The sequence below is a fragment of the Octodon degus genome, unplaced genomic scaffold, assembly GCF_000260255.1.
Source record: "Octodon degus isolate 3935 unplaced genomic scaffold, OctDeg1.0 scaffold00276, whole genome shotgun sequence".
NCBI lineage: Eukaryota > Metazoa > Chordata > Mammalia > Rodentia > Octodontidae > Octodon > Octodon degus.
In genome coordinates this window covers 2032398-2044248 of record NW_004524852.1, presented here as the reverse complement: position 1 = coordinate 2044248, position 11851 = coordinate 2032398, and the positions used below count along the sequence as shown (strand labels likewise).

Genomic DNA, 11851 nt, shown 5'->3' with positions numbered 1-11851 from the left:
ATATACCCCAGCAGCTACGACAAAAGGTATGTCACACACACACATACACACCTTGGAGATATGAGAAGAGTTAATATGATTGCATAGGAGATCTGGGTGTCATCTTTGTACTTGGAAAGTTTCAACAAAGTCATGTTTGGATATATTTTTCAGGAGTAGCTGTATCAGATTGGGAAGTGCTTTCATTGAAGAGCCATGAGCTGTGCTTGAAAGGGCAGGCAAGAAAAGCCCGCCATAGCCAGGGAGTGGGGAGCCCCCACCTGAGATGAGTGTGCCGTACAGACCCCTCAGATCCAGAGGTGGGAGGCTGTGACAGCATAGGATGGGACTATCAGCCAGTTTATGGAATGACTTTTAATGACAGCTAGCGGAGTCCAGGCTTTGTCTTGGAGACAGCTAAGAACCCAGGAAATTTTGTGAATGATATATATGTAAGAAGAGGAACTTTGGAAAATTGAGTCTATCAGCCTTGAAATGAGCATCTATAATGCTAAGTAGGTGCTAGCGCAATTATCCAGGAGTGAGAAGGGGCCTTGCCTGGTGTTGACAGTGAAAAAGAAGGGAGGAGGTAGAATGTACAGGACAGTAGCAATGATGATGCACACCTTCATCTTGCACCTCTCCCCCTCTCTCTTCTCTAATATCCAACTTTTTTTTTGGGGGGGGGGTGAAACAGAGTCTTGCTATGAAGTCCAAGCTGGTCTCAAACTTACTGTGAAGTCAGGTGGGACTTGAAGTCCCATAAGTGCTCCTGTCTCACTCTCCAGGGGCTTATAAGTATGTGCCGCCATGACCAGTAATACCCAACTTCTTTAGCCAGTCTTCTTCATTTCTTCTCTGTGGCCACAAATGGAATTTCCCTTATGCAAATAAATTAAAAATCTAGATATCACTTTCCCAAAAAATGATTGGTTTTATTTTATTTATTTATTTATTCTTTTGGTGGAACCAGGGATTGAACTCAGGCCCTTGTACTTGCCAGGCAAGGACTTATTCTACTAGGGCCATCTCCCCAGCCCCTAAATGATTGGTTTTAGCACTTATCGTATAGAATCAGTTAGTGATGTTTCCCCTTTTAAAACACATTAGTAGGGGCTGGGGAGATGGCTTAGTAGAATAAGCACTTCCCTGGCAAGCGCAAGGGCCCCAAGTTCAATCCCTTGTTCCACCAATAAATAAATAAATAATAAAACACATTAGTAGGGCTGGGGATGTAATGCAGTGTTACAGCGTTTGCCTAACATGCACAGAGTCCTGGGTTTGAACTACAAAAAACACATCAATGGCTGTTCAGTGTCTAACAGTTCCCCTCCAGACTTCCTTAATATGCTTTGCAGGGTCCTTCGTGACCTCACTCTGCCAGTCTTTTATGCTCTCGGTCCCCTACTCCTACTGCAGCCATATTGAATCAATTTCAGTTCCTATCAGGTCTTCCACATGCTGACCTCTCTACTAAGCTCCTTCTTTCCTTAACAGATTCATCCTCTCCTCTAAGTCTCATAGTAAATCTGTTTCTTTCAGGAAGACTTCCCGATCTCTGGTCCAGATTGGGTGACCTTGCTTCCTGTTCATAGATCATAATCACTTCTTCCATCATAGCACCTGGTACTTCTGCCACTACAAAACTGTGCATGCATGCCTACATATCCATGCTCACATGCATTCATGTATGTGGACTGGACTGAACCCAAGGCTTACCTCATGCTGGCAAAGTGCTAACACTGAACTATATCCCCACCTCCATAAGCAAAGCCTAACATGAGCTCTTTCTTAAAAAACAGAACATAAGTTCAACCCACCAGAAACTGCCAGCAAACTTACATGATTAGAGGCCTTCTAATGGGGTAGACCAAATAAGACAACTCTGTAACTGTACCCAATCAAGTATTTGTTTTGTTTTACTTACATGGTCACTCCATAAAAGCCTCTCCATTATATTCCCTCACTGGGTTCCCAAACCATGACTGGTTTGGACTTGTCTGATTCATAAATTAGTTTGTTCAAATAAACTTAAACTTGTGTCTTTGTTTATCTTTTTAACAACAATAATCTGTGCTCCTGAAGTCAGGACTATGCCTGCCGCAAACTGTGCCTGGTACTTGCGGGATGCTGGAGTGAATTCCTGGGTGTGGTGAGGGATGCCCCTACTCGTGAGACTACTGCCATGCCCATTACCTGTAGCTGAAGAGTCAGCTTGGAATGAGCACCAATCTGGAGAAAGACTCCAAGCCAAGGCTGATCCTAGGGAAAATTCTCAGCAGAAAAATTGGGAAGAAGTCCAGACCAGCATGGCAGCAGGTGAAAGGAGTCAGCAGTCAGAATCAGGAGGGTGTTCTAACAGGGGGCACTGGAACACACAGAAGGCAAGTGGCAGTAATAGATGGTAATAGATGCCCTTCATTCAGCTTTCATTTTTTGTTGGGAGCTGTGCCTAAAACTGCATATACATTACCCACAAGGTAGGGACATGAAGAAGATCCTCACTATTGACATTTTAGACAGACTGAGGTGTAGCGCTAGCATAGACAGTGAGACCTTGGTTCCAATGCTGAGCTCTGTTGTTTACATTAGTGCTTCTCAAATCTTAATGTGCATTAAATCACCTGGAGGAAAAAAAAAAATCACCTGGAGATCATGTTCAAACGTTAATGTTTTGGTAGACCTAGGTTGGGGCCTAGGGTTGCACAGAGCTAACAAGCTCCCACTGATGGAGGTACTGCCGGTCTACAAGACATGCTTCTTCTTCTTCTTCTTTTTTTTTTTTTTTTTTTTTTGCAGGCTCAGGATGCCTTCAGGGCAGGTCTGGTTTGGCTTGAGGATGACGGGATCAAACCACAGCATCCGGAGCCTGACTGCTTTGTTTCAGCAGGCACTTAAACAGCTGAGCTAACAGGCAGGCCCCTAGACCATCCTTTGAATTGTAACACTGTGCACCTTTTTTCAGAATTGAAGTAATTCACTCAGGCTGCATAGCCAGGACCTTCAAATCCAGGTCTGTTTGACCCTAAAACTTTGCCAGACAAGATGCATGCTTGTAATCTTTTTTTTTTTTTTTTTTTAAATTCTTTCTTTGCATTTATTCTTCTAGAAAATGTAAATGCCAGTTCAGTAAGGCCAGGTATGAGAAGACACACTCTTGAGTGCTGCCCTATTTTATAGACACTGATTCTTCTCCAGACCTGGACTTCTGGAAATCACACTGCCAACCGCGAGGCCTTTCACTTCTGCAATCTGAAGGCTGGTCTTCCCTCCTCCTGAACTGGCAGTATGAACAAAACCCACCACTCAATGGCATTTTATTTCAGGTTATAATCCCTGACTAGACAGGGAATGCTGCGGGTCTGCTCCCAGTCTGCATGAGAAATCACACTGGTACAGCTGGGCCAGGGAGACAGTTCAGTGGCATAAGCCCCTGCCTGGCAAGTACAAGGTCCTCAGTTTGATCCCCAGTACCAAAACAAAAACAAAAATAAAAAACTGGTACAGGTGTTCGTTCTCCTCGGCATCCTACCCTTCACCTGGACTCAGAAACTGGGCACAGTGTAAACAGACAGAGGGGCTAGGTGGGCATGGGAGTGCATGCCTATAATCCCGGCACCTAGGAGGTTGAGGCAGGAGGATTACTGTATGAGGCCAGCATGGGCTACGAAGTGAGCTCAGGCTAGCCTGTACTGCATAGTGAGACCCTGTCCGAAAAACACAAAAAAACAGGGACGGACCAACCCTGTGCACCTCAGCCACCTCTGGGCCCAGCCTGAGCCAGGGCAATAAGGACAAGTTGGCCAAGAAGACTCCTGAGGGGGGGGACAACAGGTGGCCTCCAGCAGCCTCGCCACTCACATTTCATCCTCCCATCAAGCTAGCTGAGGGCTGGGAGCCTCTCCAGGGGCCTCTTCTTGGTTCTCCCCTGGCTGCGGCTGGGGGCCGGGAATCATCACCGTCTTAAGGATGGGCTGCTTTGGGGGCGCCCACAGGGGAACGATCTTGGCATGCATCCTCCAGCCCCCATAGGGATCTGTCAGGTGTCTCTCAAACACCACATACTCGAGGACGTCCTTGGGCACATCTTCCTGCCCATACATCAACCGGCCAAACCGATCGTAGATAGCCAGAGTCTGCCTCGAGTGCATGCGCACTGTGACCTGGCCAAACAGGCTGCCCTGGCTCACCATGCTGGAACAGCGAACCTGAACCACTTGGGCTGGCTCCAAAGACTCCACGAAGCTCCAGCGGACAGTCTTGTACCTGAGGTCCCAGACCATGTCCGGGAAGCAGTGCTCAGTGACCAAGGTGTGGAGCTGCTTGTGGTTGGAGTTGTTGAGACAAAGATGAGCTTCGATGAAGATATCCTTAGCTTTTTCAGGGAAGTCCTTTATCTTAAAATCGGCATCATATTCTCTTATCTTCCGGACGGATAGTTGTGATGCCACATTCTTCCTCATTCGCTCGGTTTTCTGCTTTAGTCCTTCTTTGGAAAGAGGTGACATGCGAGCATCGCCCTCTGGAGGAACGTAGGCATCGAAGATACCAGCTGTACAGGCCAGATGGATGGGGCGGTCCCACTGTTCTGGAGGGATTACCACTCCGGCTTTCCGGGCGTATTCTAGAAATTCCTTCTGTGTTAGGTACTGGGGTTCTTGAGGAGGAGGTGTGAATCGTTTCTTAGTTCTAACTGGAACTACAGCTGAGACCTGAGTCATCAGGATGGGCTGTCGAGACCACCATCCCAAAGCCCTGTTTAAGCAAGACAAGCCGCGCATCGAGGGAGCTGCCATTTTGTTGGCGAAAAGGCTGCCGGGCGCATGCTTGTAATCTTGACTACTCAGGAGGCTGAGGCAAGAGAATCTTGAGTTTGCTGTCAAGCTGGGCAATTTAGAGCCTGTCTCAAAGTTTAAGAAAAATTTTTTCAGGATTGAGGATTCAACCCATGGCCTTCACACCGAGCTACACCCTTTGGCCCTTTTTATTTTGAGACAGGGTCTCTTTAAGTCATTAAACTGCCCAGTCTGGGTTTAAACTTGCAATCTTTCTACCTCAATATCTCAGACTTCTGGGATTATGGGCATGAGCCACCATACTTATCTTGTAAAAAAATAAATAAATAAAAATTTAAGCCATTTCCTGGATTCAGGCCCCAGTACCAAAATAAATAAGTTTCTCAGAAGAGTCTACATTCTTAGATATTAAATGTACTGTGATATCTCCCTCTACTAACAGGAAACAGGCCCCTGGCTTCCAGACTGGGGCTTAAGAGACAAATCCTACTCCCTGAGAAATGGACAGGAGCCAGAAAAACTAAGATGGTTACTAAGACAGGGCCTCGAGCAGAGGGAACAAAACTAGGGCTCAGTTCCCAGACTGCAGCACAGGGTGGGGCCCAAGTCTTACGAACAATACAGAAGCTCAATTTCTAGAACCAGGGCATAATGGGACAGGGCTCAGAGACTAGATGCTGAGACTCCAGGTGGAGACAAATGCCTGCTGGATTCTCCTCCAAGGATAGTGATAGTGAACCTTTTAGAGATGAGATGCCAAACTGCAAGCCAAAACCCACTTAGTTAATCAAAGTGCCAACACTGCAGTTAAACCTGAACACTAAGGTTTTAGTTTAGAAACACTAACTCTATGTTAACATCTTGTGGCTTAAAAGAGAAATACAGTAACACACATGCCACAGGTTCACCACCACTGTCCTAGGGCCTGAAGTGGGGCCAGTTACCAGGACAGGACTGACTGCAATTGTGAGGAGCATGGGAGAGGAGAAGGCCAGGGAGTCACATTCTCTCCTCTTCTCCTCAGGATCCTTAGCACTGCTAAGAGAGGTGAGGCCTTCCTAAGGGGTACAGCACCTACATTTCCATCCTTCCTTCTCTTGATTTTCTCCGATCCGCTCCTCCACTCAAACATTTCCTGTTTGTGTGACCAGACAGTTCTGTATTTCAGGCCCTAATCCTATTGACTGAGTTCTGTCTGGATCCATAATAATGGCCTGCTATTTTTCCTGCCTTTTTTTCTCACTCCTGCCAGGGAGAGTCTCCAGGCTCGGCATGGGAACCTGGGGAAGAGCCCTGAGCAGGCAGGCTGAGCAGAGCGTTTCTGATGCTTCTGATCTGCTGCTTTGGCAAGGAGCCCACCCGCCAGCATGTGGCTATTTCGCAGTCAGCAGCTATATTAGGATCATAGCCACAAATTTTTCTTCGTGTGTGTGTGTGTGTGTGTGTGTGTGTGTGTGTGTGTGTGTGTGGGTGGGTGGCCAGCTCAGCCCACCAGGGGGCGTGGGCTGGCTGGCATGTGGTGCTGGGGGATTGAACCGCGGTTCCTGTGCTTTGCTAAGCTTGTTCTAAGTAGGTGCTTTAGACCACTAAGCCATCTCACCAGCCCTATAGCCAGAATTTTTCACTGACTTTTGGCTGCCTCTGAGCTTCCACAACAGAAGACAGGTACACATGTGACCTTCAGAATAAGTTAGAGTTCAAAAGAGAAGAATGATTAGGTAAATTTCTGAGCATGAATGTGAAAGAAATTAGCAAATGTTATTTCAATGGTATTGTTGTAGAAGAAAGTCTTCCTGTGACTGGGAAGCCCACCATGTGCCTATTGTCATTTCTGCTCCCAGAGAAAGTCTCCATGTCCAAGTGACCCTTCTCCCAAGAGGGAAGGTGTCTGGGCAAAGAAAGGCTGTTGCAGAAAGGGGAATTGTCAGCATCCTCTTACCCTTCCAGGCTCTCTATCTCTTTCTTTTTTTAATGTATTTAGTGCAGGGTTTATAGGCTCTCACTACGTAGATTGGACTCTTAGTGATCCTCCTGTTTTCAGCTTCCCAAGTGCTGGGATTACAGGCGCACACCACCACACCCAGTCTTAGTTGCCATCTCAGTGTACCTCAGAGGCAGGGCTGGCACAGCAATCCAAGGATCGAACCCTGGCCACCAACGCTCTCCCTAAGCAGGTACTTTTAGTCTGCTGAGTTATCTGGCTGGCCCTGTGTTTTGTTTTTTGAGACAGGGTCTCACTGTGCAGTTCAGGCTGGCCTTGAGCTCACTTTGTAACCCAGGCTGGTCTCAAACTCACAAGGATCCTCCTGTCCCAGCCTCCTGAAAGCTGGAATTATAAGCATGTGTCACCATGCCAGGCTTAGCATTTCATATTTTTTAGTTTAAAACAAAACAAAAACACCTCATGCCACATATAGTGGCACTTGCCTTAAACTACTCAGGAAGCTGAATCAGGAGACAGCTTGAGCTCAGGACTTCAAAGCCATCCTGGGAAACACAGTGGAACCTCATCTCATAAAATCCCAACGTGTAGTTTATACATATACATAAGAGATTCCTCACAGTTACGTTTGAGAGTGAGATCGCAGTGGAAGGGGGTCCATTTCTTTTGCCTTATAGAAGATTATTTGAGGGGCTGGTGAGATGGCTCAGTGGTCTAAAGCACCTACTTGGAACAAGCTTTGGCAAAGCACAGGGACCGCGGTTCAATCCCCCAGCACCACATGCCAGCCAGCCCACGCCCCCTGGTGGGCTGAGCTGGCCACACACACACACACACACACACACACACTAAATAAATAAATAAATATTTTTTTAAAAAAAAAGAGGATTATTTGAATTTGTTGTTGTTGTTGTTGTTTTTTTGCAGAACCAAGAATCAAACTCAGACCATTGCGCTTGCCAGGGAAGCATTTATTCTACTCAGCCATCTCCCCGGCCCCTGGTTTTTTTTTTTTTTAATTGTAGTTTATTTTTTATTTATTTATTTGTGTGTGTGTGTGTGTGTGTGTGTGTGGCCAGCTCAGCCCACCAGGGGGCGGGGCTGGCTGGCATGTGGTGCTGGGGGATGGAACCGTTGTCCCTGTGCTTTGCTAAGCTTATTCTAAGTAGGTGCTTTAGACCACTGAGCCATCTCACCAGCCCTGTTGTTTGTTTTTGAGACAAGAGTCTTACTGCATAGCCCAGGCTGGCCTTAAACTCAAGACAGTCCTCCTGCCTCAGCCTTCTGAGTGCTGGGATCATAAGTGTGCACCACCACAAGGGGTCACTCTATTTGAACTATTAGAGTAAAAATTATTAATTATTAGTATTACTTATGTGATCCGAGAAAAAAGGAAGAAATTAAGGAAGGAGGGGAAGGAAGAAAGAGGGAGATTTGAGAAAGAGATATGAGGGGAAGAAAAAAAGAGACAGAAAGACAAAGAGAGAGAAAACAGCAGGCTACATCTACCTCCTCCCCCTCTTTCTCCCTGAGTAAGACCTAGGGCATCTCATCTATGTCCCACGCTGTAGGAACAATTGGAGTCCTCATAGGACAGCAGCTGCTCACCCCCTTTGGTGCCATTATTCATCACGTATTTATTTTATTGAGATTTGTGGGAGCCAAAAGAGTTCAAGCTAAAAATATGCACAATAAGTTTTAGCCATTTAAAAAAATCAAAATAGGGTCAGGGAGATTGCTCAGTGGCTTACAGGCCTGCTTGGCAAGAACAAGGTCCTGAGTTCGATCCCCAGTACCACAAAACAATAGATAAATAAAATTAAAAAATCAAAATAATGAACAATGTGTAGGGAGACTGAAGGCAAGAGAGACCAAAGGGAAACCGCACAGGCACAAATTGGGCAAGAAAGTGGGCAGCAATTCCAAGCAAGCAGCAGGAAATCCCAGTCCCCCTTAGAAAATCCAAGGACCTGCTACTCCTTGTTTAAGTATATTGCCACCTTGAGTCCCAGAGATAGGGCCCAAAGAGCAAGTGTAAAGTCACTGTCTCTGGGGGCCCCTCATTGCCTCTGAAATGCTGTGGCACTGGCCAGCAGCTCTGAACTTGGGTCTCCAGTGTCCTGTTCTTTCAAAATCCACCTCCAAGCGAACCTGCCCCAGAATCCCTCCTTGCATCCCCCCTTCTGCATCCTATTTGTGACCTCAGTTTTCCAGTTATCTTGCACTTGGTAACTGTTGCCACTCTGGACCTTATTACTATGCCAGTTATGTGAGCGTTTCATTGATCTGAAAACTTGGAGCACAGGCTAGAAGAGCCCCTCTTCACCCTGGGGCCAGGAGCTACATGTCTGCAGGGGTATCTGGTGACCTTCCATCCCCTTCCTGCACCTCTCCATGCTCGTCACAGTGACATTGCCCAGAAGCCAGAAGGACAATGCTTAGCAGATGACCATGCAGGCATGCCTGTCTAATTCTAGCCAAGGGAGGAAAGGCCAGAGCCCAGGGACCTGTGGTCTCTGCGCTGAGAAGACGTAGGTCTAATAATAGGAGGGGAGATTAGGGAGGGATTTGAACTGCATTGTTATCTCACAGGAATGGCGTTCAAGAGTCTTTTTTCTAAGCTCCACAGAGCTCTGTGCCAACCCCTCTGCCCAAGTGGCTACAGAAATATCACTATCTTTTGCCACTTCTCTCTTGTCTCCTGCCTCTGCTCTCTAGTCAACTCCTATCTTTTCCCTTACTACTACCCTGTTCCCCCAATCCCTCATCCCTTTTCTTTCCATGTTCTGGTCTTCTGCACCTATTTCCCCATGTCTCTGCCACGATCCGTTTCCTTCCACCACTTTCACAAGCACTTCCGTGTGTGATGTCCTCCCTTGTCCCACGCCTGGCCCTTTCTGGGTTCTTCATCCCACCTCTTTTCTTCCCAGGAGCCTCACCGTCTTCAGTGGAAGGCTCTAGATCTCCCCCCAGGCCTGTGGCTTTCATCCCCAGTTCTGGGTCCACCCTTCCTCTGGTCCCATTATTCTGTCGTCTCCCATAGCTGAGCAGGACAAGCACAGGTAGGTACTTGAGGTCAACGTGGGGAGCAGTGGGCTGATGGTCTCTACTCCCCCAACAACTAGTAATCTGCGCCTCTGACAGCAGGCACAGGGACACCTCTGAGAACAAGCCCCAGGATGTGTAGGCTGCAGGAGACACCTCCTGGAGCCCAGCCACAGCTATTCTTAGGAAGTGAGCACCACAAAAGAACCTTTGCTTTGTTTCACTTCACCCCCATAGTGCTGCTCTTGGCAGCCAAGGATATAATCTCAGAAACAAGGAGCCCAGCACGGGGAGGCCAGGCTGGAAACTGTGCCCCCTGCCCAGGGCCTGTCACCAGCTCTGCCCTTGGGCAAAGTCACCCCCCCCCTCAGTGCACAGACACACAACACTAGCATCTTGGCCTATCTATGCCACTGCCTTTGGTTCCCTGGCAGGAGAGGGTGCTGCCAGCCCTGCCCATGCTATTCTGCAAACCTTCTTGTCTGTCCTTCTCTTGGGGATCCCCATGGACCTCTTTCCTGACCCTTCCCTACCCTCAACAAGTCAACACTGCACTCTCCAGACACCTTCCCTCTCTTCTGCTCAGAATGGCTGAGCTCTCTTAACCTAGCACAAGGCCTTTTATAAAGACTTTTTTCTCACTGTAGATATGGTCGACCCCATACTGGTCCCTTCAAGGAGCCCAGCCAGCTTTGAGTCGCTAGTGTGTGTTCCACAGGCTCATGCAGCAATCTGTCCCTAGACTGCCTGCTGTCCCCAAAATGCTGCTTGTGGGGCAAGGAACAGCCAGCAGCCAAGGTTCCTTCCTTTTCAGACCGGAGAGGTGGCTCACCACCCACCCTCTCCCAGTGTGCTTGTCAACCTAATCGGTTTCTAAGTTGTCTGAGAACTCCAGCAAAGGGTAGTGCATTGGTTGATACATGGGGTCAACTTGAGAAGTTTAAAAGTTTAATTAAGGGACTCAGCAGGGAGCCGGGGTTTTTACTTTGTAAACATCTTCATCCTGTGCAAGAGGAGGGGGTGGACATTGGGTGAGTTCTACACCCTCACCCCAGGGTAGCCTGCTTATAATATAAGGAAAGGAGAAAGGCAGCTGCTGTGGCTCTTTTTTCTTTCTCTCTCTTTTTTTTCTCTTTGCTATTTTTGCCACCATAAACTGGTGTCCTCTGTTATATGTCACTCTGTGTTACAGCAAGCCAAGATGGACTGGAACCTCTACAAACTGTGAGCTGAATAAACCTTATTTGTTTGTTTGGTTTTTTAATTTTGGGTGTTGGGTATTTTGTCCCAGCAACAAGAGAAGGACAATTGAGACAGGTAGAAAAGAACTGACATTACAGTTCTGCACTAAAGCAAGACTTACATACACAGCAGCAGGCCGAGAAGGGTCTGTTTCCTACTAAGCTTTTGGAACACCAGCAAGAGCCGCAGTCCTGAGGCCAGAAAGGGATCCCAGCCCTGGGTCATCGGTTGGTCCTGAGGGGGCATTTGTACCTTCAGATCAGGAATGTCATTGTCTTTCTAGGTAAAAGACACAAAAATATGAGGAATAAGTAAGCAGAAGACACCGGATACCAAGTCCCCCTATGTTCTAGATTCCTCCCTGCATTCCAGCCCTATCTGAGTTCTCTATGTTGGACCCCAGGAATCCAGTCAGTGAGGGTCAAAGACTGTGAGCTGTGCCACCACAGGCTCTACTCTGAGCCCCTGTATACGTATCTGAAGATGGGAAGGCAACTGGCTGAACTCCACACTTGCAAGCCCATGCTACGGGGCATAGGAACACCACCTCTCCTGGTATTTCCCAAATACCCTTCAGACTCTTAAGAGAGATTAGAGGGAGAAAAAACAGAACCAGAAAATGTGTGTGGGAATTGAAACAAAACAAGGGCAAGGGCTGATGAGATGGCTCAGTGGTCTAAAGCACCTACTTAGAACAAGCTTAGCAAAGCACAGGGACCACAGTTCAATCCTCCAGCACCACATGCCAGCCAGCTCTGCCCCCTGGTGGGCTGAGCTGGCCACACACACACACACACACACACACACACACACACACACAAGTAAATAAAAATTTTTTTAAAAAAAC

At 47.5% G+C, this 11851-nt stretch overlaps 2 protein-coding genes across 3 annotated transcripts in view; both read right to left on the bottom strand.

Moving 5' to 3' along the window:
• Ngdn (neuroguidin) overlaps positions 1-11851 on the bottom strand; it is a 47697-nt gene that overhangs the window by 16399 nt on the left and 19447 nt on the right. Inside the window, exon 2 of the mRNA XM_023706937.1 lies at positions 11126-11283. The gene's annotated coding sequence lies outside the window, so the exon portion shown is untranslated. The remainder of the gene's footprint in view (positions 1-11125; positions 11284-11851) is intronic.
• On the bottom strand, positions 3125-4786 carry LOC101590714 (39S ribosomal protein L45, mitochondrial). Of its 2 annotated transcripts, none has more exons than XM_012512810.2 (2): positions 3841-4786; positions 3125-3352 (listed from the first exon to the last, which is right to left on the bottom strand). In XM_012512810.2, exon 1 carries the CDS (start codon positions 4773-4775, stop codon positions 3855-3857), a length of 921 nt encoding a protein of 306 aa, XP_012368264.1. In that variant the 5' UTR covers positions 4776-4786; the 3' UTR covers positions 3125-3352; positions 3841-3854. The 2 variants fall into 2 exon arrangements, with proteins under 2 accessions (XP_012368264.1, XP_023562706.1); XM_023706938.1 differs by lacking the exon at positions 3125-3352 and having other exon boundaries at positions 3643-4535; positions 4714-4786.

Excerpts from the sequence above, each read along its gene's own strand:
- LOC101590714 (XM_012512810.2), bottom strand. The coding sequence starts at position 4,775 with ATGGCAGCTCCCTCGATGCGCGGCTTGTCTTGCTTAAACAGGGCTTTG.